At 41.3% G+C, this 27358-nt stretch overlaps 2 protein-coding genes across 2 annotated transcripts; one reads left to right on the top strand and one right to left on the bottom strand.

Annotated features, from left to right (window-relative positions):
* Positions 1-25182, top strand: pi4kab (phosphatidylinositol 4-kinase, catalytic, alpha b). Its single transcript, XM_086206599.1, has 54 exons — positions 1-157; positions 1828-1944; positions 2378-2471; positions 2744-2832; positions 3562-3634; positions 3721-3986; positions 4074-4140; positions 4687-4835; positions 4929-4994; positions 5098-5194; positions 5320-5511; positions 5620-5720; positions 5882-6011; positions 6456-6585; positions 6682-6777; positions 6870-7053; positions 7703-7806; positions 8193-8361; positions 8457-8507; positions 11762-11870; positions 12256-12392; positions 12656-12789; positions 12873-12955; positions 13040-13110; positions 13211-13335; positions 13421-13502; positions 13604-13687; positions 14047-14136; positions 14250-14369; positions 15247-15339; positions 15542-15698; positions 16175-16302; positions 16418-16576; positions 16857-17008; positions 17104-17211; positions 17298-17425; positions 17575-17733; positions 17811-17890; positions 17993-18192; positions 19973-20063; positions 20736-20903; positions 21029-21082; positions 21171-21291; positions 21369-21498; positions 22330-22473; positions 22558-22628; positions 22713-22819; positions 22911-23015; positions 23130-23255; positions 23359-23479; positions 23571-23730; positions 23817-23906; positions 23991-24074; positions 24168-25182. Exons 1-54 carry the CDS (start codon positions 59-61, stop codon positions 24217-24219), a joined length of 6297 nt encoding a protein of 2098 aa, XP_086062725.1. The 5' UTR covers positions 1-58; the 3' UTR covers positions 24220-25182.
* serpind1 (serpin peptidase inhibitor, clade D (heparin cofactor), member 1) lies at positions 8572-11472 on the bottom strand. The gene is made up of 7 exons (XM_086206600.1): positions 11380-11472; positions 10957-11227; positions 10206-10849; positions 9978-10126; positions 9721-9845; positions 9470-9614; positions 8572-9382 (listed from the first exon to the last, which is right to left on the bottom strand). Exons 2-7 carry the CDS (start codon positions 11217-11219, stop codon positions 9191-9193), a joined length of 1518 nt encoding a protein of 505 aa, XP_086062726.1. The 5' UTR covers positions 11220-11227; positions 11380-11472; the 3' UTR covers positions 8572-9190.
* Positions 25183-27358: the final 2176 nt, after the last annotated feature.

Here is a 27358-nt window from a genome sequence, read left to right on the forward strand (position 1 = left end):
TGCCATCGTTAGCTGAATCTCTCTCGCAGAATTTCTCTCGTTTGATGTGGAAGTAAACATGTCTGTCACTGGAGGTGGTCCGAGAGGGTTTTATTTCAACACAGTCCTGTCGCTGGCCCGCTCCTTAGCTGCTCATCACCCCGCACCAGTGGAGAAGGTGAGAAAAGAGATAGTGGAGCCGGTCCAAAAGATATATTTGCAGCACCAACGATAAGCAACAGGGTACTTAAGGGTGTACCGCTTCCGCTCAGGCGGTGGCTTTTTTTGATCGCTGACGTGACAGCCAAGCTAACAGTTGACAGGTGTTTATGTATCTGCAAGAGCTGGGTCTTCCCCAATTTGTTTTAGTCTAATAGAAGGAGAGCAATGCAGGCGGTGCTTGTTAGTTTGGTCCTGGCTTGACCAGTCGCACCACCGTCAAACAGGTTTACGTGAGCTACAGAAATGAGAGTTTTCACGCTGGGGGGGGGCTGTTATCTTCTTTCAGGGGTGTTTAACCAACATCCACAGGGTTTCATACGGTCAAGAAAAAAACCTGCAGAAAATCAAGGAATTTGAAAAGGGCAAATTCCAGGCCCTCAAAAGTTTTACAAAAATAAATAATGCCAGATAATTTTTGGACTGGTTATCTTCTTCACAAATACTTGAATAGTAGTTAATTCCTGGTATATCAGAGTACTCATGGTTTAGTGAAGAGCATCTGAAGACAATATTTTTTTTCATTTTGAGACGGATTCCTTTATTTTTTTCGTGTGTGAACACATTCCAGAGCATATATGAAGAATTCCTTCAGAGGAGTGGAAAAGTGAAGAGAATTTATTGGCAAAAATGTGTATGAACCTTTTACACAGCTAATTGAGTTAAAGGTATACTCGGTGCAGAATATTATCAGTTAATGTGTTCGTGGTTAAAAGTAGCCAGATTTATTGCTTATTGTGCTCAGATTTGAGTCGAGTAACTGATTGTCCTGTGTTGGGCCTGTCGTTAGGTATCCTGAGGCTTATATGCCTTATTTCACATTAATGTGAATGCAACAATTTTCTTTTTTCACTCCCCAGTATTTGGGATGAGCTAGCAACAGGATACGCTAAAAAAGAAAAATATATACAAATAATGAGACAACTAATCCCTAAACTGGTTCTAACTTTAGACCAGTGTGGATACATGTAATAGCTCACGTTCCTTAAGTAAGCATCTAAACTCTAAATTTGCCCATGCTATCATACTTAAAGAGAAACACTTACACAACACTGACAATTACAAGTGTTCAGCTTTTTCAATAATGATGCTGTTATCGATTCTCCTTATTGGTCCGAATTCTTTGTCAGTTCCTGTTTTGTTTCCCTGTCAGTTAAAAAAAAAAATAGACCTAAACTTCCATCCATCCATTTTCTTCCGCTTATCCTGTTAAGGGTCGTGGGGCCTATCCCAGCAGCCTTTGGGCGAGAGGCGGGGTTCACCCTGGACAGGTCACCAGTCCATCACAGGACCAACACATGGAGACAGACAACCATTCACACTCACAGTCACACCTACGGTCAATTTAGAATATCAATCAGCCTCGTCCCCTCTTGATGTCTTTGGACTGTGGGAGGAAGCTGGAGTACCAGAGAGAACCCACACAGGAACAGGGAGAACATGGAGACTCACACAGAAAGATCCAGTGCTCGAACCCTAAACCTTCTTGCTGTGAGGTGACAGTGCTAACCACTTCACCACCGTGCTGTCCAACCTAAACATTTGATATTAAAATAAATTCCTGTCTTCCTTCTGTAAACATTAATGTAAAATAATTGTCAAATAATTTCTATATTTGTTCTCTTTTAGGTCCAGAAGCTACAATGTATGTGTCCTCTGGAGGTCCGAGGTGTGTACACTCTAGATGTGCGTCGCAGAGATGCTGTCATAGCCCTGGCTATTTTTCTGGTGGAGTCTGGTTTACAGGTGGGTGTGTGGTCCTCTCACTGTTGCTCAACACATGTAAGCAGCACGTGATTCATGGTGGGGTGGATTTAAAATTCAGAAGGCTACAGAAGCTGACAGAAGCATTAACATATTTAAGACCGCTTTTTTGCTGCTGGCCTCTTAACAGGACTCCATATATATCACCATGATAAGCTTATTCCCTTAATCTGATTTAACAGGCGATTAGACATGCACCTGGCCATGTAAGCCTCTAACATCCTCACAATGAAACACAGTGTAGAGGGCTTACCTCACATCTAATTATGCAGAGACGATAGTTCACTTTTGATTCAGCGAATTAAAAAAAACACCTCACAGTCATGATTAATCAGTACTCGCTAGACTAACAAAGTGGTGCTGTTTTTAGCGTTTAAGGATTTTTTCCTTTTTTCTTTTTTTTTTACATTGGCAGCACAAAGACATACTTGTTTCCTACTTGCTGAGCCTTTTGAGAGGGCTCCCGCGGGTCCAGTGGATCGAAGAGAGCTTGGGAAAGAAAGTAAAGGGTAAGAACAATCCCCTTATAGTGTTTGAAAAATGCCCTTTAGTCAGTGTTTTACTGGCTCTAGCGGTGCCAGTCACATCTGTAGCCATTTTTTATGTTTACGCGACAAGAATTTTAAGGTGAATGAAGAAGTCTCCATTTTCCACTTTTTAAGACAGTGATTTTATTGACGAGATATGATATTGTATTGTAATTGTGATGTTTGTGTTTCTGTTTGATTTAATGAGATTTAACAGTCTGTACTTGTGGTTTCTGTCACGTTGTTGTTTTCAGAGTATCTCCCAGTTGCAGAAAACTTCAGCTTTTGTTTAGTGACTCTTTTGGCAGATGTGGCTCAGAGGGACCCAGATTCACGACAGGAGGTCAGTTTAATGGCTGACATTCATGGGGCAGACGGAGGTGCATTATAATGATCAGCTGAAGCTGCTCCACTGACAGTGGGAGCTGCAAACATTTGTACTGGATTGTGGTGCAAATCTCTCTCTCTCTCTTTTTGGATCTGGGTATTTGCATGACAGAAACTAACGTCTTTATCTGCAGATCCCATTTGAACTGATTGGTTACCAAGGTAAATGAGCTTAGGACCTACATTGGGCAAATTGCAGATGAGGAGTTCCTATTTAAACTAAAATGCAGAATCGTGGATTTACACAAAGTCGTGTATGAAGAGACGTCTGGTGGAACCTACCAACAGGTTGCGGTTTGACAATAAAAGCCTTGTTAGTAGATACAAGGATAACACCTTGCAATAACAGAGTACGTTAAAAAAGAGTTAGTTAATACTTAGTTAACAGCTAACTACTGTATCCACCAACCACTTACTGATGGTGTTCACGGGAAGGGTGTTACCTGAAGGGTACACGCTCCCTACTTTACAATGAGGGCCACAGATAATTGCAACAAGTGTGTTTGCTATGGTTTACAGAATAGCCTGACAAACACAGGTTGCTAGGGAACAGACATAAAGTTGAGAGAGGAGATAAGATGTAGTAAGATAAGATAGATCTGCCCTTCCCTGGTTTTTAAGGTTAAAACTTTTTTTTTTTTTACAATAATTGGTGTTCGATTGCTCATTGCTGTTTCCCTTCTAGATCTTGAACACTGTAATGGAAGTCATGCAGACATTGCAAGAGATGTGCCAAACACCAGATAATCATGACAAAGGTACACGCACACACATGCACACACACACGCACACACACTAAATTTTAAAATAAAAGTTCTTAATAGTGGCTCTTTCCCTCCTCTAGTCTACCTGTGCAGGTATATTGTGCCCAGCCTGCTCGGCATGACCCGAGCATTCGGCCGCTACAGCAACACAGACGAGGCTCTACTTTCCAAGTTGTTCCCCAAAGACTCCCCCCAGGCCCGTTGCATCACAGAAGAAACCGAGGGCGTGCGGCGCAGATCCTTCAATGACTTCCGCTCCATCCTGCCGTCCTCACTGCTGACAGTGTGCCAGAGCGACACACTGCGCCGACGCACTGGGACCAACCTGGATTCCTCTTCTGCACAGGTGTGTGTATGTGTGTTGTGTTACAGCAGATCTGGTTGATGTGCAGTATTTTTTTTTTTTTAAAGGTTAAAATGTGCCTTCCTACAGGTCTGTTCAGATTTAGGAGGTCACTCCCCCTGCTCCCCCACAGCCCCTGGACCACATTACTTTGAAGGTAAAACACTTGCTGCTTTGATTGAATTTGCTGAACCTAGAATCTGTAAACACAGGCTTCCTTATCACTTTAAGGCATGAGCATCAAGTTTTAACCACCTACATTGCTTATCTACGAAAGCATATTGAATTTACTTGAGGGGGGAAAAACAGCTCTACATTTCCGAGATAGTCTCTTAATTATCTCCATTATCTTAATGAACTCAGAAAAATAACCCTGCTTGTCTGAATTAATGAGATAATTTTAGTTGCAAAATCTGTTTTTCTGAATTAACTAGATAAGTATAATTTTATTTAAAAAATATTTAGTGAATGCAGTATGCTTCTGTACTTATGTGCTCTTTCATTTATTTACTTACATACTAAAAATATAGAAATTCACTGCATTTTAGAGTAACTGTAGGATATTAACACAGGTGTGCAGTTGTAAATCTCCTATTTTTTGCTTTATCCATTGACAGCAGTCTACATAAAGAAGTTACTGCAACAAGTTATGTAAGAGCAAGTCGTGTGTTGCCTTTAACATCATTTGGTCTCTTGATTGCAGGCACCTACCTCCCAGACAGCAGCACAGTTGACCCTGAATACTATTTCTCCACAATCAGCTCTAGTTTCTCCCTGTCCCCTGTCTTCATGGGAACAGGAGACAATGAGGTTGAGGTGCCGGTGGACCTGCTCCGTCAGCTCCTCGGCATGGTACAGTTTACTTTGATGATAATACCGACCTCATCCATTTACTTCATGCCTCTATCTTTACTTGTACTTTGTTTATTTTTTTCCCACTTTTAGGTGAAGGTATTCGTGTCGGACTCTTTTTTGAAAACGATCGATGCCACAATGACTGAAGTTATAGAGGTAACTATAAACGCAGTCTCTACTGGCCAACTTCTTCAAAGTTCAATCAGTGGCACTATCAGTTATATAATCATGTTTGTTGTCTCTTCTGTTTGTTGTCAAGTCAAATCCTGGAATCAACCTCTATTATAAAACCTTCAGTGATCCTCTCTACGTGTGCGTGTTCAAAATGCTACGAGACACACTGTATTACATGAAAGGTGAAGCACGATAAATAGCTGTATTCAAACTTACATTTTGTGTATTTTTAGTCCAGTAAATAGACAACCTTTAAATTAAAATGCTGTCTTTTTTTTTTGTCTTCACAATACTTCTCATATCACAGCATTGCAACCAGCTTTTGTGAGAGAAGTGCATGACTTTGTCCTGGAGCAATTTAGCAGCAGTCAATCAGAGCTGCAACGGGTACTTCATGACACAGGGGGGTTGCCAGGGGAACAAAGCCCCCTCAAGCTCCGTTGCCAAGCCAACGCTGCCTGCGTGGACCTCATGGTGTGGGCTGTCAAAGATGAGCAAGGTAATCAATTGTAGCAGAGAGCAAAAACGAGTGTTCTGGTGTCACAAATAGATAGATGCTCTTCACTGGTGGCATCACTTTCCTCCCTCTGTGTTTTTTTTTTCTCAGGAGCTGAGAATTTGTGCACCAAACTGTCAGAAAAACTGCAGTCAAAAACCTCCAGTAAAGTCATCATTGCTCACATGCCTCTGCTCATCTGTTGCCTACAGGTACATGACCACAGTCTAGAAAAACAAAACAGTTACACTTGGTGAAATATCATGCAATCTTCTAGATCAGTAGATTTTTCAGAGTACAACTTTTGATTTGGAAGCTGTGTCACTGTATTATTTGTTGTATTAATTGTAAATATTCACTCCCTGGGTTGCAGGGCCTGGGCCGCCTGTGTGAGAGGTTTCCGGTGGTGGCTCATTCTGCTACAACCTCTCTTAGGGATTTCCTGGTGGTTCCCTCCCCTGTTCTTGTAAAGCTCTATAAGTATCACAGCCAGTACAGCACAGGTACACAGCTGACTTCATATCTATAATGTTTCACCAATATCTTTAGTACAGTTACACAGCTGAATCAGACTAAATCCTCTTAGAGTTAAGTTCAGGATTTAAACTCAACAGGATCTAACGTGAAATTGACTAGAGAATGACTGTAAAATACATCAAGCTGGGCACAAGTGCAGCAGCTCAGCACAAATGATCGGATAGATGCCTGATGATCCCGTGACAAATGTGCATCAATAGCACCGTGTCACATCTCTTTCTCTTCCACTATTGATCACAGTGGTCACTGGTAAGCAGCTACAGATTCAATTGGAAACTCAATTCAGGTTACTGTTTTTTCCATGGTGTAGTGCTTCGTCATGCATCAGCTGCTATTTTTAGGAATACAGAAAAAAAAAAGCTCTTTGAACTGAATTGTCTGCTGTTATCATTATCATTATCATTATTAAGGTACAGGAGAAATCCGGATCAACGTGACCAATGAGCATTCTCAGGCCACATTCAACCTTCTGTCAAACAGGAAGGACCAGCCTTCCATGTACGAGCAGCTCCGTGACATTTCCATCGAAAACATCTGCAGGTTAGACACCTACACCTGGCACAGCCTTGGCACAGCCTTGATACCAGAATAGCTCCTAAATCTTGACAACATCTTTGTGTGTTTTTCTCTGTCTAGATGTCTAAAAGCAGGTTTGACCATGGACCATGTGATCGTCGAGGCTTTTCTGGCGAGTCTGTCCAACCGCCTCTACATTTCGCAGGAGAATGACAAGTGAGCGATAACGTTATTTTGATTGATCTGAATATTTCCCCACGTAACAAAAATTATCAGCTTTTTATAAAACCACATTGTCTCTCTGTTAGGGATGCGCATCTAATCCCAGATCACACCATCCGATCACTGGGCCACATTGCAGTGGCTCTGAGAGACACTCCAAAAGTCATGGAGCACATCTTACAAATCTTACAGCAAAAGTTCTGCCAGCCTCCATCTCAGCTGGATGTTCTCATCGTAGACCAGCTTGGCTGCATGGTCATCACAGGAAATGTGAGTTCAGAAAATGATACATTTGAGACCATCTCGCTTCTATTTATTTTTTTAAACCCTGTTCCATTTGAAAATGGATGTTTGACATGATTGGATTTGTGTAAATGTTCCAACATTTGAAAAGTAGATCAATGTAATGAGAAATAAAGAGTTTCTTTTCATCCAGATTGACTGATGCACAGTTATCGTTGCAGATTCTCTGGCATCTGTTTATTTGTCCTTGCTGTTCTGCTGTTCTCGGTGTGCAGATGTGTCAGTATTCCAGCTGACACCTCACTGTAGAGTAATGGGGTGTTGGTAACAAATAGCATACTCGGGGTGTAACGGGTTATAATTAACAAAGCACTAGAAATAGATCTAACTTTGTACTGCAGATGATGAACAAATGCAAATGCCTTGATGATACTGATCTCGCACTGTACCATGTTCCCCTTGTAAAAATGTTTTTTTAACTGTATTTCTTAGAACATTTTAATTCAATGTTGTGTATGTGTAAGGGTAAACATTTGTTTTGTAGTATAGGACATATATAATGTAGATCGGTGAAAAATTGGTGGAAAGAATAGGCTTTTTATTTATTTATTTTTCCATATCAAGAGTTAAAAGAAACTGCTGCAGAACTGAATATGTCTCCGTCTGTGCTCCGTAGCAATACATCTACCAGGAGGTGTGGAACTTGTTCCAGCAGATCAGTGTGAAGGCCAGTTCAGTGGTCTACTCAGCTACCAAAGACTACAGAGATCATGGCTATAGGTGAGTATGTCAGTGTTACGTGACAGGTCGCCCGGGGGAAAAAAAGGGTGATAAAGATATCAAAACCACATAAACAAACAAACAAACAAATCCAAAAACCTTAACATCATTTCTGATAATGCTGCTGGGGATTTCAGTGCCCCAGAATTGAATGTCTTTCTTGGACAATGTTACAATCCTTCACCAAATTTCATTGCTAGTTTTGTGCAATTTGCTGACAAATGAACCATTGTACATGTCACACACATGATAATGCAACCTGCTTTGGCAGATAAAAGGTATTTATATTGAAAAAGAAAAAGTCTTTGTAGTCATGTGTATATGGAGAGCACTGTGTGTGCTGAGTAGTGCTTGTGATAATCTCTGCTACGCTCTTTCCTCTGAAGGCACTGCTCTCTGGCAGTGATAAATGCTCTGGCCAATATTGCTGCCAACCTGCAGGGGGAGCAGTTGGTGGATGAACTGATGGTGAACCTTTTAGAACTGTTTGTCCAGCTGGGCCTGGAAGGAAAGCGAGCCAGTGAGAGGGCCTCGGACAAGGGACCGGCGCTGAAAGTACGTCTTTGATTACATTAGGATTTAAACACAAGAGATCTGACAACACCAGGGTTTAGTTGGTAAAGATTTTAAATGCTGCTTATCTCCTGCAGGCATCTAGTAGTGCAGGAAACCTCGGAGTCCTCATTCCAGTGATTGCTGTGGTGAGTTCATTTACTACAAGAGTTGGCATTAAAATATGGAGGAAAGTTAAATCATCTACAAGAGTTTTGGAGGTCTTAGCGATGAATCCAAGGGTTTAGTTTACAACATGTACTGCAATGAACAAATATTTACCCTGATGGCTGCGGTGCAAAGATCTGTGGCACTATTACACAGCTGCATGGTTTTCATCTAGATCCTCTACTAAATGTGTGTACAGATCAGTACCAATCAGTACTGCTAATTATGTAGTATTCTACATCTTATTTTTACAGCCTTCATGTAGATATAATATTGTAATGGTTAGTATAGTTTTCTTACATACTTGTTTATTATCACTTTTTTACCTTCAATTCAAGGGTTTCCAAACCCTTTTATAATTTGTACAGTACAGCAATAAGGCCATGACAGTTATTCAATGTAATTTTTGAAGACATCTCTTCACTAACATCATTACAAACGATAAAACAGAAAGATAACAGGCATTCTTTGAGATAATCTTGCTAGACCTGCTGAATCTGTTGAAAAATCTGCACATAAAGGCTCATTACTTGACATTACAGTTCCCTGTTGTACTACCCCTACATTTTGAAAAGACCTCCACAGTGTTCAAAAACAGTTAAGGTACAATACCATACTTTGGAATTCATAAGGAATATTTTAACCGTATAGCAAGACTGCAAATTTAGTTCAGTGAAGGATCGGATACTCGTCCCATAAACACAAGGCAGTCTGTGCGGTGTTCGTAGATCAGGAAAAGGAAGGGGTGGTCCACAGTGAAGCGGATCTGAGAAGAGAGAGGCATGAAGCCCACCTGGGTCAGAGCCGCAGCCTCCGTCCCCTCTTCATTCACCGTGATGGTTCCCTGGTGCTTCAGCTGGAAGATGAAAGCGTGTCCGTCATTTTTTATATAGTTATTAAAGTAGTTTGCTTATTGGTTTACTTCTGATATTCATTTGCTCACCTGGCTTATGGCAACCTTTTCAGACGTCATCCCAGTAAAGTCGCCGTTCTCCTGGAACAAGTCAGTGAGGCCCATCTCCTTCAAATTGGCAATCAAGTCATAGTTCTGCTCCAGTTTAAAGCGAGGTAACACCACCTCACGAGTCCTTTAGGAAGACATCAAAAATATTATCATCTCCAATTGCTGAGCTCCCATTCAAACAGTTACCAGGATTATTTTTCAGTTAATTTGTTTTGTAGAAAGCTGCGGACCTGTTTGTCATGTTTTTGAGCCACTTGTTGACAACGGTGGGGGAGATGTCCTGCTCCAAGGTCCTCATGCCAGTGATCTTTCTAGGCAAGGCGATGAGCATGCTAATGTTCCCTGAATATGGGAGCTGAAAATAAAAACACCATTGTTTTTCTCAGTATGTGCGTAATTGTAGGGATAACTGTTTAAAATCTTTTAACACTGGAGGTCCAATCTTGACTACAAGTTCATCTCCTGACCCCCATATAAAGTCACCCACCTGTAGGATGTCACACTCAAGTTCGTGGTCGGCTGCTGCGAGGTAGTTCCCTTTGTTGGTCATCATTGCCACGCGTACAGTTTTCTTATCATTAACGCGGAAGTTGCGATAGTGAGTCATTTCTTTGGGAAATTTCTGTTCCCATGTCCCTGTTCATACAAGGAAAGATCAATTAAGTGACACAAATAAAGCAGATATTTTACTGTTTCTTGACAAGTGCTCTCCCACCTTTAAAATACAGGTAGTTGAGAAGCATCAGCACCATATTCGGGTCCACACTCTTGAGCGGTTCCCTAATAAGTCCCTTTGTTAGCTTTTGGATGCGATGGTTAGCCTTGCTCAAAAAAGCTGCATCCTTGAAGTCCACTGACTGGGGCTCTGCGAAGTAAAAGGCTTTTGACTCTGCACGGAAAGTATCTTTAATTGTGATGTTCTTCTTTACGTAGACATCATTTACGGAGCGCAGCGTGTAACCAAAGTTTCTCCGGAAGAGCCTGTGTGTCAACTTCCTGAAGAGCTTATGCACTGTTGTGTTGTCATAGTGAGTGCTTGCGTTAACAAATTCAGCATATCCCAACACTTTGTAGATCTGATCGTGGGTTCCAGGTCCAGCTCCTAAAGACATCATGCCCATAGCTATTGAAATCCCAGCAGGCGCAAGGAGGATGTTGTCAGTCTGGTTGACATCATTACGAAGACTTCGGTAAAGGTTAAAACCAAAATGGGCATTGACGATGTTGAGACGTTGGAGGCGAGAGCGACTGTGGAACAGCCTTAAGAGTCTGGCACGACGAATCTTTGGGTCAGAGGGTTCGGCAAATATGTCAATGTCTGGGGCTGGTGTGGCAATGTCGTCTATCTCATCCCCCTCACTGAAAAACAGCCGTCATCCAACTAGTCAGACACTTTATGTGTACATTTGCTTTATGGCAAATCTATTAGATCAGCACAAATCGTTCAAGTCACAACAAATACTCACCTGTAGTCATCGCTGCCTAAAGCCAGGAATGCATCAAAATCAATGTAGTCTTCATCCTCAAAGCCGTCAAAAATCAGGTCATTAGTGACAGTGTTTTCTTTGTGGAAATCCAAGGGGATGTCCTCTATATCCTCTGCCCCCTGTTTCCCTAAACCTGTAGGGTCTGGGCTTGGGTCAGCAAAGTGTGAACTGAGGTCTTTGAGCCCAGCGAGAGATGGACTGACCAGCAGATGAGCCAGAGAGATGACTGTAATTACCCACATCCTAAGGCCTGGATGAGACAAAGTCATTTAGAATGGCTGGAATAAGGTCCTAAGAAACACGCAATACAATTTTTTGTTTTGTATTCGTATTGTATTCACTGGCTAAAAATGTAAAGGATTTAAGGTAAAAATGTCCTTCATAACAGTCAGATTGTCTTACCTTTACTGTGTGCTGGTGAGTTATGCCGTTTTGTTTTGTGTGACAAAGAGCAGAGAATTGAATACAAAACTGAACTTTGACGTGGTCGCCTGCTGTACAAATAGACCAAATCAAACAGACCCAAAAGTGCTGTGACTGAATCTTTAACTCTTCACAATTCAGCTCATCTCTTAAGTATATGACTTCTCATTAAGGGATATTTTGTAATCTGATAAGAGATTTTGCAGTTGTTTTATGATTGTTTAAGATATGTATTTTAAGGTTGTCTTTTTTTTTTTTAATTTGTCCTATTTACTACAATTAACTATTCTTTTAGAATGACATTAATCTGAATTATATCTTTTTTTTCCTAATGCAACATTACTTGTGCTCTCATTTACAGCTAACCAGACGGCTTCCACCAATTAAGGAGGCTAAGCCCCGCCTACAGAAGCTGTTTCGGGACTTTTGGTTATACTCTGTGGTCATGGGTTTTGCTGTGGAAGGATCAGGTAAGAGGAAATATTCAAAGATAGATTAGATAGGACATAGATGGAAGATAGTTTTGAAACTCAGCTCCTGTGAGCTGTATTGGTTTTCATGGCTCTTTCTGGCTCATTGATCTTTTATCACTGTTTGCTCAGGCTGTTGCAAGAAGATTGTCAAGACGTCTATGTGAATGTACCTTTTTATTACAAAGGAATATCACTTGGCGAGAGGAGAGGTACAATCTAGACAGGTCGCCGGTCACAGGGCTCACATATAGAGACAGACAACCATTCACACATTAATAAATAAAAGTTATGGCTGGTCAGAGGTTCACATTAGAGTTATCATCCCGCAACAGAGTGGTGACGTGGTTCGCTGCTTTAAAACCTATTTATGTTGTCTTTTCAGGGCTTTGGCCTGAGGAGTGGTATGAAGGAGTGTGTGAGATCGCCACCAAGTCTCCTCTTCTCACCTTCCCCAGCGGAGAACCTCTTCGCTCTGAACTGCAGTACAACTCTGCCCTGAAAAATGACACAGTCACACCGGTAGTGTTAAACATCTGTAGAATTGTTACATTATTGGTAGCAACATTTTTACCCAACCAGTGATGTAATAGCTTAATCACATTATGCAAAATGAGATATTAGTTCACACATTGTGGTAGGTCATTGTTGTCATTATCAACTATTAGTACGTCAACAACATTAGTTTAATGTCAGTTATCACATGATCAGCTGCTGATATACACATGCAGAGGCTTGCATAGTGCTATACTAGGATATAGAGGAGCTATTTTTTTGTCCTCCAGGCTGAGTTGAGTGAGTTGCGGGCGACCATCAGTAATCTTCTTGACCCACCGCCTGAAGGATCCGCCCTCATCAACAAGCTGGACTTCGCCATGTCCACGTACCTGCTCTCAGTCTACAGACTAGAATACATGAGGTTATGGCAATTACACTCACAAGTCAAATATAATGTGTCATCATATCAGCTTTGTAATGTCTTCCTTTTACTTGCACTCTTAGGATGCTGCGATCAAACGACCCTGACAGGTTCCAGGTCATGTTTCGATACCTGGAAGACAAAGCCATCCAGAAAGACAAATCTGGTGAGGGGTTTGCATCCCTACGTCTTTGACTGTCCTGTTTGTTATGCTGATGTTTTTTTTAAATGTATATTTTTCTCTTCTTAGGTATGATGCAGTGCATAATTTGTGTTGGCGATAAGGTGTTTGATGTCTTCCTCCAGATGATGGCAGAGAAGGTGTGTGTCTCTTGGATGGCAAATAACTTAAAAGGACTTAACATATTTACTGATGTTTTATTCTTCAGTCTTTAACAATCAGTGTGTATTTCTGTTTTAGCCGAAGACTAAAGAGCATGAGGAGGAATTGGAGCGACATGCTCAATTCTTGTTAATTAACTTTAACCACACTCACAAAAGAATCCGGAGAGTAGCGGACAAATATCTCTCCGGTTTGGCTGAAACGTAAGTGATGATCCTCCCCTGTAGGTATCAGCACTTGAAGCAGTTCCTATATGAGTTAAATTTTCTGTCTCTCCACTTTTACCAGATTCCCACATCTTCTGTGGAATGGCCGTGTGTTAAAGACCATGTTGGACATCTTACAAACTCTGTCTCTGTCTTTGAGTGCTGTAAGTACTAGAGGAGGGACAGTTGAAACAGAACCATTCTTGTTTTGATCCCCAACATGATCAAGAATATTAATTTCATTTTATTTTTCCATTTTTTTCAGGACATCCACAAAGACCAGCCGTACTATGACATTCCAGACACTCCGTACAGGATCACGGTTCCTGACACGTATGAGGCCCGAGAGGTTAGTTTGGCCTGGTAATGACAAACGTGATCACTAGATGGCAGCACAGTGCCAGTTTTAAGGATAGCAGTGTTCTCTTTCTTTACTTACATATTAGGCCTGGGCGTTGTAGTTGCAACATGCGTGCATCTCCTTTAATATCTCCACCTATGCATAACTGTCCATGCCCCATTGTATTAAAAATCCAGAGGACAAATGTTCACTTTGGTAACTTTATGAATCAGACTTTAAAAACTGCCATACTGCTTTTTGGTTAGTAGGAAAAAGGATTTGTTGTCTGGCCCATCATTAAAACTGATTTATTTACAATTTTTTTCATTCTTCTTAAATCATAACTCTTCCCTGGTCTGCCATTTCAGAGCATAGTGAAAGACTTTGCTGCTCGCTGTGGTGAGATCCTGAAAGAAGCAATGAAATGGGCCCCTTCAGTCACCAAGTCTCACCTACAGGTCAGTTTCTTTGCCGTCATGTCGTCTCAAAGTACAGATCTCCTCGTAAATATATTCCCTCTGTCTTCATTTTGAATATTCATCCTTATATACTATCTGTTGTGGTCGTGCAGGAGTACCTGAACAAGCATCAGAACTGGGTGTCAGGACTGTCGCAGCACACGGGCCTGGCCATGGCTACAGAGAGCATACTGCACTTCGCAGGCTACAACCGACAGAGTACCACACTGGGCGTGAGTCACTCAAGGCACTTGCAGGCTGTGAATGTCTGCACACAAACTTTTCCCCTCACTGTCTTACTTTGATTCACCATCTTAATTTGAGTATTTAAATGCTGCAAAACAGTACTCGTTTAAAAATGTGGTGAGACGCATCAACATTTACAAACACAAAGAAAAAAACCCGCTACAGTATTTTCAGTTTAACAAGGATCTCTGAAGTGATGTATCACTTTTGTGACACACTTAAAAACACAAAATTTAAAGGCGCAATTAACAATGCTTGTCATTTTTGTCCAACCTTATTGGCTTTTTAATGTGCCGTGCCATTTAGTTGCTTGGTCAAAGCATTTGCAGGTTTTAACACTGTACCTTTTGAGCGCATACATGATTTATTATGTGTTTCATACGACTTGTTAACACTCTGTAAACACTAATTGTTTACAGTTTACATCCATGTGTGCATGCTTCTCAGTTTGTGTGATGTTTTTCTGCATGCTATGTGCCATTTGTGATGTGTTCTTTGGCCTTACGTTCCGCTATATCTGTCTTTCATTTGCTTCATTTGTTGTATTTTGTCTTTATTAAATTGCATCGAAACCACCTACCTGGTTGCTTGGCTGGTTTACGGATTTGCTGGTTACCTGGTTACTTACCTGCAATGGACGGTGGGTTGGTTGACTGACTGGTGGCCCGTTTGGCTAACTGGTTATGCTCACGCCCTCCTCTACCACGTGCCCAACCATAGGCTGCTTTCCCTCAGGTTGGTCTGAACAATGAATGCAGAGAGAGTGGGCTAAGGCACGACACCCTCAGTAGTCACCAGAAGGGTTACAGTGCGCTCGCATATTTGTGTGGCTCTTATTTGTTCTTACATTGTTTCATTCACCAGACCACCCAGCTGACAGGGAGACCAGCTTGTGTGAAAAAGGATTACTCCAACTTCATGGCATCTCTCAATTTACGCAACCGCTATACTGGAGAGGTAAAAACATTCTCAAATATCAATATATGAAGAAGTCTTAAAGGACAACAGATATGCCTCACAAGTGTTCAAGTTTTTATGAATATTAAGGACTTTATCAACAGTAATTTAGGCAACATTTTGATTGTAACAGCAGCTTATAGCGATTAAGCATTACTATTTATTTAGTGTATATATAATTGTGTTTATATATGATGTTTAGGTGGCAGGTATGATCCAATTTTCTGAAGCAACACACAGCCAGTCAGACCTCAACAAGCTGATGATACAACAGATGACCAGCGCTCTGGACAAAAAAGATCCAGAGGCCTTTACACAGGCCATGTTCAAGATGGCTGCTTTACTCATAACAACCAAGAGTGAGTTTCTCAAATAGATATATTCAGCTCACAACATTTTTTTTTTTTTACTCCTGCATGACAACTTTATGACACCAGAATGCAGAAAGATCCAGTCACGCCTGTATAGCTTGAAGCCAAATGACAGCAAAACTACACAAAAGCAATAATGGTGAAATGAAACACATTCTCTGGTATAATCCATGTCTTCTTTCTTCATCCGTAGGCTCAGTAACCCTCACTTGAGGGTTACTGAGGTCACTGGGTCATTTTTAGACATTTTTGTTGCTGTAGCTGCTAGTCTTCAGTCTCCATTAGCTTCAAGCTAAATTTACATTGCTGGCTCTTTCTAAATTTTGAAGTCACAGAGAAGTAATTAAGTGTGAGCTCAAGACACCTATTTATGTGCACTTGAAAGGCAGAATCTTCTCCGTTATGATTAACATTGTGTTTTACTTCATTCAATCTTTTCTGCTATGTGCTCGATAATCTTTCAGACTGCGATCCTCAGCTCCTGCATCACCTGTGCTGGTCTCCTCTGAAGATGTTTACAGAACATGGTATGGAGACTGCTATTGCCTGCTGGGAGTGGCTCCTGGCTGCACACAATGGGGTGGAAGTACCCGTACGTATTACGTTTCATCCTGCAATCATTTGCATAATGAATGATGTATATTGACCTGAAACCTAGAATTGTGTACTAAAGACTTTAGAGATTATTCTCTTTTCTCTCTGTCTAGTTCATGCGTGAGATGGCAGGAGCTTGGCAGATGACAGTTGAGCAGAAGATGGGTTTGTTTTCAGAGGCAAAGATAGAAGCAGGACCTCTGGCTGTGTCTGAGGAGAGCCAGCCTGCACCTTGCGCCCCTGACATCATGCCTCACTTCCTGTGGATAGAGGTCAGTTACTGCCTCCTCCTGGAGAAGTTCTTGCTCTTTCTAGTGCCACTTTACCTCTATTTTTAGAGCCAGTGTTTGGGGTTAGTACCTGCTGTGGGTGAAGAATTAATTGTTGTTGAAATGAACAATTTTGATGCTTACAATGGGCCAACATTTGAAACCTTATCGCTTTTTGTTGCTTTAAAAATTGACTTTCATTCAAATATGTAATGATAACTGTTGGCCATAAAATATTAAAGCTATCATCTTGTCTTAATCCCCATTTTATTCTTGCCTCCAGTTTCTGGTACAGAGGTTTGAGATAGCCAAGTACAGCAGTGCTGACCAGGTGGAGATTTTCATCACTATCCTGCAGAGGTCGCTGTCACTGAGTGTCGGAGGAGCCAAAAGCAGCTTGAACACGCATGTTGCCGCTATCGGACCAAGATTTAGGTGTTGTGTTTTAGTGTTGCAACAAATTAAATCAGTATACATTTTGCTTTAGTATTGAGGTGTAAAATATTTTGTGTATTTATTTTTTATTCCAGACTGCTGACTTTGGGTCTGACTCTTCTGCACGCCGATGTTGTGACTAACGCCACCATCAGAAACGTGCTGCGAGAGAAGATTTATTCCACAGCTTCTGACTACTTCAGGTGGGAATAATTGAAATCTTGAAAGAGAGAAGTAGAAAAAAACTATGTCTGCCTTCTGACTTAATGCCAAATTTCTGTTTCTACAGTGTCAGTCCAAAATTTCCCACTCAGACAGATAAAAGGCTGAGAGAAGACATCAGTATAATGATCAAGTTCTACGCCAGCTTGCAGTCGGATAAGAAGTATCTGGCTGCTAACCAGCTGGTTCCCCCAGGTATTGAAGCTTTGATCCCTAAAGTATATTATTTTCGTCTGATTGTAGTTGATTTGTTAAAACTTGTAGCACGCAAAGCTTTCTGAGACAATCTTTGAGTTACAATTGAAGGTTAAATCTCCTCACTTATGTTGTTCATCCGTATTTAGATCCTCAAGACGTGTCGGTGAACAGCTTGTCTGTGGTAGCAGTGACAGATAGCCGCAGCAGTCTGGATGCAGCGGTGGGTCAGAGGCAGCAGGTGGCTCAGGGATGGATCAACACCTACCCTCTGTCCTCTGGGATGTCTACTATCTCCAAAAAATCAGGTGAAACACACACCACCAACACACGATCAAAATATGCAATGATACATTGCTAATATATTTCCCCTCTATTGTTTAAGGGCTGTCCAAAAAAAGCAACAGAGGCTCTCAGCTGCACAAGTACTACATGAAACGGCGAACACTTTTACTGGCTTTACTGGTATTTATATTCTCTCTAAAACTATTTATATTCACAAATATTTAGTATGTGCTTTGTTCTTAACACCTTCTTGGACCAACTCTATTTCCTGTATCTACTCAGGCCAGTGAGATCGAGCGGCTGACAACATGGTACAACCCCTTATCAACTCAAGAGCTCGCTATCGCAACGGAACAGTCAGTGGAGACCAGTATTGCTAACTGGAGGTCAAAATATATCAGTCTGACTGAGAAGCAGTGGAAGGACAATGTCAACCTGGCGTGGAGCATAGCACCTTACCTGGCACTGCAGCTGCCTGCCAGGTACACAGAAATCATAAAAACAGTCCATTTATGTGACAAAATTATGTAGATAATGTAGGAAACTATAAGGTGAATAAGAGACAGCATTTATTGAAAACCACATTTCATCAGGTCAGTTTTATTTTTGTTGCGCCAAATCACAACAAAAGTTATCTCATGTCACTTGACAAGTAGAGCAAGTCTCGCACCACACTCCTTCAATGAATTTACACCTGTACTCCTGCAACAGAGGCGACGAAAACCTTCATTTGCCCTGTTGGGGGGAAAGAGAGCAGGAAAGCGGAGCAGAGATGAAAACAGATCATTTAGAAAGACAGATATACAGAAGGACAGATAAAGAAAGAGAGAAAGGGGGAGAGAATGATAGACAGACAGGGACATGAACAGGTGATGCTAAGGGTGGCAGCTTGAGCCTCTTCAGGTCTGTAGCCTCCTCCAGCAGTAGTGTTGGTCAGGGGTCTGGGAAGTGGGGAAGCACAAAGGCTCCAGAGAAGAAGATGAGGTAGTAACATCTGTGAGTAAGATATATGTATAACACATACAGGAGGACAGTACTCCATGGGAGATTCCCCGGCAGTCTAAGCCTATAGCAGCATATCTAAGGACTAGCCTAAGCAGCCCTGACTATAAGCTTTATTACTAAGGAAAGTCTGAAGTCTGCTCTTAAATGTAGAGAGGATGTCTGCATCCTGGACTGAAACTGGGAGACGGTTCCACAGCTGGGGAGCCTGATAGCTGAAAAGCAAAGACTTGTATAGCTTTCTCTCTGATTTTCAAACTTGAGCCCCAAACAAGCCAGTGAGTGAATTGTTGGAGAACTATAGTTTTGTATATGGGGAGAACTGGGGGAGGCTAAAGCTGCTTTACTGGAGTCCTGAGCTTGTCAGGTCTGCTAGCTTCAATTGATTCCCACCCCAACCACAGTTACTCCCCAAAGCATCAATTACCAGAAAACCAACTGATCAACATAAGCACAATAAATGAAATAACACCACCATACATGTAAATGATGTACCTGCACAATGCTATTTTTCTCAGCTCATCAAAGTTAGCACAAATTGGTGGGCAAAAAAACACTCAACCTGGCAGTGTCTGGGCTTGTGCACTTGAAAAATACAACAATTAATTTGGTTAATTGGTAATAAATAGCAAATCACCATTGGGGGCCCCCCATGGAGGCTAATCAGACATCGGATAGCCAGTTCCACCCTGGACACTCCTCCGCCTCCGCCCCTGTAAGTGAAGAATTTAAGAGCCAAAACCCAGATCATTCTTCATATCATTGCCCTGTTTTGTCAGGCAAAAACAAACTGAATGTTGCTCAAACTGAAACAAAATGGCAGAGTTTTGTAAAAAAAAAAATTTGAATATGAAAATGTCTGTCTTTTCCAAGACTAATGATATACATCTTTGGCAGTTAATACACAAAGTGGAAAGTAAAGAAAAAGATTGATGAGAGATGGTCCGTATACTCTTTGACCCCCAATATTAGTCCAAATATAACAGCTGGTGCGATGACGGAACATTTTTATCTATGTTACTGGCCCTAGGTGGGAGTGAACTAGGTCAAAGGTCGCCCATTAACGCACAGTGAGGGGGATACAAAGAACTGTCACACCGTTACATCACAAAATGAAGTGATTAACGTGATGAATAATTTAGTTGTCATTTTAATAGTAAAAAACACTTTCAGTTATACGAGGTTATGACAAGTGCAAATTATTTCTTCAGATGGCTTTAATTAGGAACACGCATATTCAGCATGTTGCTTGCTCTTCAGATTCAAACACACGGAAGCTATCGTGTCCGAGGTGACTCGTCTAGTGAGGATGGATCCGGCTGCTGTGTGTGATGTTCCTGAAGCAGTCAAGGTGAGAGACAAGTTGTCTTCGCCGGCCTCTTTACTCTACTGCCCAGTTTTGGAAGATCTGAGACTAGAAACAGCACTGAGCCCCCTTAAATCTCCTTTAATAACTGATCTTTTAGAAGATAAGAAGAAAAAGTAGAGCAGAATCATTTCAGTCAGTTGCCTTGATTTTTTTCATCATTTGGTACCTTAGCTTTTTAGCTTCAGTTACATAGCTTTTGTGTTGAAGCTCTAAAAAGAAAAAGTTAAGAGAAGAAAGTTTGCTGCTTAGTGAAAGGCTTTAAACAGCCGTGTACTGTCTCTCTAGAAGGGAGGCTGTTAAGTGTACTCTCTCCCTCCTGATTTCTCTTGTCCTCCTCACTTATTCCTACCTGAGTCAACTCTTAATGAGCCAGTCTAAAGAAGAAGCAAGGGAGGCAGAGCCACTTCCCCAAAGGTCTCCATGATTTAGTGGATGATCCTTCTTGACATCTCACAGCTGGTTGCAGTATTTTAAGAAACGAATAGATGCAACTTCCTCTGGAGGCTCATTAGCAGAATGTTATGATGGAGGTCTTCATCTTGCATCAGACTGTTGATACACATGACTCAAGTGCACCTTTCCAAGTTTTGATCACCAACGATTTCTGGCATTTATGTTTATTTTTCCACTTTTCTTCTGTATTTTTTTTTTCAGTTCCTGGTGACGTGGCACACAATCGATGCAGACTCTCCAGAGCTGAGTCACATTCTGTGCTGGGCTCCTGCAGATCCACCTACTGGACTATCCTACTTCTCCTCCATGTACCCTCCTCACCCGCTCACAGCCCAGTACGGGGTCAAAGTGCTGCGGTCATTTCCACCTGTATGCACACACAATCAGTATATGATGTAGTTCTTTAATGACATCAGAGATGTTTTCTCATGTGGCAAATATGATGAAACTGGATATTTCCACTTGCAATTGAGTGTTTAACAAATATTTTCTAGGATGCCATCTTGTTTTACATTCCCCAAATTGTCCAAGCCCTTCGATATGACAAGGTAAACCTCTGATTTTTACATCAGGTTGCCACCCATCATCCTCCCATTAGTTGCACTCCCATTACTTTCCTTTTTCTTTCCTCTGCAGATGGGGTATGTGAGGGAGTACATCCTGTGGGCCGCACAAAAGTCGCAGCTACTCGCCCATCAGTTCATCTGGAACATGAAGACCAACATATACCTGGACGAGGAGGGGAACCAGAAAGATCGTAAGATAGTACTGCCTCTCCCTCACACAAAGACAAAAAATATGTACAAAACCCTGATCGTTCTTCTCTTCCTGCAGCCGACATCGGTGAGCTGTTGGAACAGATGGTGGAGGAGATCACCGGCTCTCTTTCTGGACCAGCCAAGGACTTCTACCAGCGAGAGTTTGACTTCTTTAACAAGATCACCAACGTTTCAGCCATCATCAAGTATGATGCTAATCATATTCGCATATAGCAACATCTCTCTTTTTATAGTTTCATTTATTTGTCAGTAAAATTACATGAAAACTGTAATTTTGACAAAAAGAGCTTGTTTTGGAGGGTATATATATCAGATTAATACACCAAAAAAACTGCATTTTACTTTTACATCAGCAAGGTACGGGGGGCCCGAATGTTTTTTTTTCCTTACTGCTCCTCTATTTTTTCCACTATTATAATCTTAATCTCCATTACCTTTTGCGTTTTCTCTGGCTTTCTAGGCTATTTATATGTTCTTAAACAATTTCTTGTCACATTCACAAATTCTTGGACACATTGAGAGAAATGTATGAAGCCAAAACTTTGTCAAAAGCCTTATAGAAGCAACATGGTTGAAGTTTTCATGCTTGAGAGACAACACTGCCCTCATTGTCTTGTTTGTGAAGTGTTTCCCCAGTGTTTAGATGTTTTGCTCATCTCCCTGCCTCATGCCACTGGTGACCCAATCCCGAAACACCTTTTGTTGTTAATTTATGAAGCATTTGTTGCCATTGTGTCTCTGATTATACTCTGGTTTCTTCAGCTGATGATTCAGTCTCTGACAGGCCCCATTATTGCTTGCCCTCTAGTGGCTGACAACATCCTCCTCTGCCATCATTAGGCATGTAATTACCATTATCCAGGGGAGAAATTTGCGTTACTCCCTATCTTGTTACCTCCCCTGTGAATAACAGCAGAGCCCTGCTGTCACATGTGGTCTGGAGTCATTCTGTCAGATACCCATGCATGCAGGCCTTAGTTCGGTTTATAAAAGCTGTTTTTGTTTGTCTCTGTCAGACCTTTTCCCAAAGGGGAGGAGAGGAAGAAGGCCTGCTTGGAAGCCATGTCACAGATCAAAGTGCAACCTGGCTGTTATCTTCCCAGCAACCCAGAGGCCATAGTTTTAGATATAGACTACAAGTCTGGAACCCCCATGCAAAGGTGGGCCTCAAAACTCTGCTTCATTTATGCTCTATAACCAAGAAAATGCCAAAGCTTCATTGTTGGCTGTGTATGTGTGTTTAGTGCTGCCAAAGCTCCCTACCTGGCCAAGTTCAAAGTTAAGAGATGTGGAGTCATGGAGCTAGAAAAAGAAGGTATGTTTAAAAAAACAAAAAGATCCACTGGCAGATAACTCGTCAGACCCAAACAGCCGAAGTGTGATACCATCTTCCCTTCAGGTCTGCGGAGTAACTCAGATTCTATGGACGAAGGGAAAAGTGAAGAGGAGGCCAAGAGAATCTGCTGGCAGGCAGCCATCTTTAAAGTTGGTGATGACTGCAGACAGGTCAGCAGTTTCATCCTTCTCACTGAAACGTATGCTGCCTTTTACCGCCTTATTTTAATCTTCATTGCTTTTGTTTTTTTTTTCTGTTCAGGACATGTTGGCACTTCAGATCATCAGCCTGTTTAAAAACATCTTCCAGCTTGTGGGCCTGGACCTCTACGTCTTCCCTTACAGGGTGGTGGCCACAGCTCCTGGAGTACGTTCACTTAAAAATGTCAAGAGATCTTGATTATTGTCTGACCTGAACTGCTGATTGTCTCAAAAAACACAACTTTGTCTTCAATACAACCTCTTCTTATTGTGGGACCAGTGCGGAGTGATCGAGTGCATCCCAGACTGTAAATCACGTGATCAGCTCGGGCGGCAGACGGACTTCGGCATGTACGATTATTTCAGGAACCAGTATGGAGACGAATCCACGCTCGCATTCCAGAAGGTGAAATGTCTCACCACCTCATAGCGATGCTTCCGTTGATTGCACCATTCATGCACATCTGGAATCTGACCTTCCCTCCTACACTCTTCATCTGTCCTTCCAGGCTCGATACAACTTCATTCGCAGTATGGCGGCTTACAGCTTGCTGCTCTTCCTGCTGCAGATTAAAGACAGACACAACGGCAACATAATGTTGGATAGTCAGGGCCACCTCATCCACATTGGTGAGTGCATTTGTGAGCGTGTATTTGCAACTCACTCACACAATATTAGACCATAGATAGTAAAAACTTTTATGTCTGTTTGTTTTTCCAGATTTTGGGTTCATGTTTGAAAGTTCTCCTGGTGGTAACTTGGGATGGGAACCAGACATAAAACTAACTGATGAGATGGTGATGATCATGGGCGGCAAGATGGAAGCCACACCCTTCAAGTGGTTCATGGAGATGTGCGTGAGGGGATACTTGGCAGTCAGGTGAGCACGTGGCGATACTAGAACAAAAGTGACACTTATTGCTAGCTAACATGTTTGACTAAGACCTGCTCCAATGGTGAATTTAGACCCTACATGGATGCCGTAGTCTCCTTAGTGAACCTCATGCTGGACACCGGCCTCCCTTGCTTCAGAGGACAAACCATCAAGCTGCTCAAGTGAGTTGGAAGGCTTTTCTCTCAACGTGACGAAATAGTTTAGATTTGCTGCTGGTGTTGCTCACGTCCTCCCTCCACCTCCAGACAACGATTCAACCCGGGATTGAGCGAGAAAGAAGCAGCATCCTTCATCATCAAAGTCATCCAGAACTGCTTCCTTAGCAACAGGTATGTTTCAAATTCCTCTTATTTTCTGATTCAGATTGTACTCCAGAATGATTTTTTTTTTATATGTATCAATGTTTCGTCCTTATTTTACAGGAGTAAAACCTACGACATGATCCAGTACTACCAAAACCAGATCCCGTATTAAACGTTTGTGCCTCAGCATGTGCATATTGGCTAATAGATGGCATGTGTATGTATAGTGTGTGTGTGTCTGTGTGTGTGTGTCTGTGTGCGTGCGTGCCTTTTATTAATGTTAAACATTGACGATTGTTGCTTATTGTTATGGCTGTAATGGCTGTTGTTTTTTTTTGTATTTGCTGCTTGTTTCCACTCAAATCACGTTTTCTGTTTTAGTTGCGTGCTTCTTTATTTATTTCATTGAACTCCACGTGGTTATGAATTAATAATATTCTATTGCACTAGCATCCGGTCTTCTGTGCACTTGAAGCTAAATCTGCACGATCAGTATATACTTTACCAGAGTTTGTGCCAATTTTAAATGATTTGTAATGTCTGTGAATGTGATCTATTTTAGACGGGGTATGAAATGTAATTGGGTACCTAAGAGTAGCTGATGTAGACCAGTTCTGACCAACGTGGCCTCTTCTGTCATCCTGTTCTTGATTGTACCACTGTGCTCATCTTTTCAATGGACCAGTCAGAGTTCTGTGCAACGGTACTCGTCTTGTATTGAACCGTGAGTACTAACTGTATAGACATGGGCTAGTTTGTTTGTGTTTACATATTTTGCAGTACATTCTGAGAAACACCGGGGTTGAGTTTTATATATTTAGCATTGCTAAAGGGGGAGGGGAGATATTGCTCATAAATCCGACTTTTCTATTGTTTCTGGATGGAAGTGAGGCACAGTTCGAATGTTTGGTGGTTGCATGAAGTTATGTAATAACTTCCATGTGTCCAATGTGGATTTTGGTGAACGTTATTTTAGTTAATCAACTTGCTATGTCCATAATAGTTAGCTTTTATGTAATGGTACAGATTGTAAAGATTTTGCCTCTCTTTGTATATTTATAGCCATGACCCATTTTCTGTCTCCTTTTCTATCTTCATGCCTTTTGAATGAGAATGCGTAAGATATGAAATTAAATAAAGCTCTATTAATTTAAAGAAACTTTATTCCTGCTAGGTTTTTATGTATTTATGCATGTTCTACAATAGAAAGATACCAAAATTGTTCCCTTCTTTAAATGAGTCATTTTGGGGGATTCATTTTGCATTAACATAAAACAAATGTGGCAAAACAAAAAGGGAAAAGCTGATACTACAAAGCAAGGTTAAGGATAAAAGCAATACTTCACCCTAAAAGTGTATTTTGCCTTTGAAATACTCACAAATGATTGCCTTTAGCTTACAGTTACTTTTCTGTCCTGCACCTCTTTTACTTGACTCCAGAGAGCACAAAGAGCCTGCCACATATATTTAGCTTGAAGCTAATGGTAACTTCCAGCTAACACTCATAAAAAGGCTTCGAAAAGTAAATTAAAAAAAAAAAAAAACTCCATTCAAAAATCCATGTCTTCTCTATCCGTACGTATTATCATTAATCTCCGAACACGTTGACTAAACTAAACCATAATGTGAAACTTAGGGTTTGATGTTACTTCCAAAAACACAGTAGCAGGTTGTTCAGGTGAATGTGCAAACTGTTTGCGCTTGTTGCTAACATGAACGAGAGCAGAACCAAAAGGGTTACAATTTGTTTTTGTCTGTGGATCACTGAGAATACAGCTGGATAAAGATGTGGATTATACCAGACGATGAGCTGGAGAGTCTATAAACTACAGCTTTACTCTCGTGAGCAACCATTAGTTTCAAGTTTAATACATGTGGCTGGCTCTTCCTGCATTCTGAAGTCACAAAAAAAAAAGTAATCCAGGAGGGAAAAAACATCTCTATGAGCTTTTGACACCAATTTGTGAGTAAAAAAATGCATGTCATGGGTGAAGTATCACAGGTAACTCGTAGATTGAGTGGAAGAGGGTGAGTAGTGGTGTCTCCACCTTATTCTTCGTGTGTGCCAGCAAGACTCTTTAATCAAATTTCTACTGGTTTTTTTTTTTTCTGGCATTTTTATAGATTTACTTCCACTAGAGGGCAGCACGAGACAACATGTACATATTTCCAGGTAAATAAGAATGCCAGTTCTCATTGATTCAAAAACAATACCTCTCAAAATTCATGAAAAACAGAACTTAGTTCACTTTTTTAGTTTATACTTGAATGTCAGGAAATACTACTTTGAAAACGTTGAAGTGAACATGACTAAAAATGAGCCAAGGCACTACACTTGTTAAACTCTTTCTCATCAATAATGAAAAACTTACAGATGAAACGATTGAACCTCTGTGATAAAAATGTATCCGACTGACTGCAGCATGAGTTTAGATGGAGGCCGACATGTGCTTGCCTGTTCTGTGCAATGAAACCTGAACATGAAACACATGCTTCGTGTGAAATCTGTGTATAACAGGTGAAAGGAGGGATGCTGGGAAAAGGTTGGAATTTACCACCATAACACGTTTAGTCCAAGTTTATGTTCAGCAGAAATACTTCAGTCAGTGCTTTTCAGGAGAAGGCACTTTGAATTTCCTGTTTAGAATCAAGAATGCAACAGATGTTACTTTAGCTAGCATGCAGTGGTCTTCAGTGGTGAATTATTTGTTTGATTAAAAAAAAAATAAAGTCCCGTAAATATGGCATCGTTCTAACTGAAAGGGTTACGTATGGTGGAGGGGGATTTGGGGCTTTTGGGTGCGACAGCAGAGAAGAAAAAAAAAGTAGACCAGCTCAAGTCAACATGCTGGAGGCCAAACAAGTGAGCAAGAGATTGGAAGAGTGAGAGAGAAAGATAAGAGGTCCCATGACAGTGCACACAAAGCTGCTCAGGGTGAAACGCCGGCAGGTTTTAATGAAAAGCCAACAGATTTAATTACGGGGGAAAAGTGCTGTAGGTTGTTTATGGGTAGATTCATGATCGCACATTTGGTTAATATTTCATTGCATACAGATGTCTAGAGGGGGAACACCTTGATGTATTTTTGATGAGATCAGATCAGTGACTGTCATAGCTGCTCCCCATGGTCCTCCAGGTCTACTGATCTAATCCTCCTAGCCTCACACATTTTAGAATTCAAAGTGTGTGTGTGTGTGTGTGTCTGTGTGTGTGGTGACAGCAGACAGGACACCTGCAGTGGTCTGTGGTGTAAACATTAACATTGTGGACAAAGTTCCGGCTTGAGTCACTCCATCTTGGGTTACTAGAG

The sequence above is a fragment of the Aulostomus chinensis genome, chromosome 6 (assembly GCF_037954235.1).
Source record: "Aulostomus chinensis isolate RoL2024-O1b breed Wild chromosome 6, RoL_Achi_v1.0, whole genome shotgun sequence".
NCBI classification, from domain to species: Eukaryota; Metazoa; Chordata; class Actinopteri; order Syngnathiformes; family Aulostomidae; genus Aulostomus; species Aulostomus chinensis.

Excerpts from the sequence above, each read along its gene's own strand:
- pi4kab (XM_086206599.1), top strand. The coding sequence starts at position 59 with ATGTCTGTCACTGGAGGTGGTCCGAGAGGGTTTTATTTCAACACAGTC. Across the intron at positions 4,995-5,097 it reads CAATGACTGAAGTTATAGAG|TCAAATCCTGGAATCAACCT; the intron begins GTAACTATAAAC and ends TTTGTTGTCAAG. Across the intron at positions 22,820-22,910 it reads TTGGTGATGACTGCAGACAG|GACATGTTGGCACTTCAGAT; the intron begins GTCAGCAGTTTC and ends TTTTCTGTTCAG.
- serpind1 (XM_086206600.1), bottom strand. The coding sequence starts at position 11,219 with ATGTGGGTAATTACAGTCATCTCTCTGGCTCATCTGCTGGTCAGTCCA. Across the intron at positions 10,127-10,205 it reads CAACTACCTGTATTTTAAAG|GGACATGGGAACAGAAATTT; the intron begins GTGGGAGAGCAC and ends TTGTATGAACAG. Across the intron at positions 9,383-9,469 it reads AAAAGGTTGCCATAAGCCAG|CTGAAGCACCAGGGAACCAT; the intron begins GTGAGCAAATGA and ends TTCATCTTCCAG.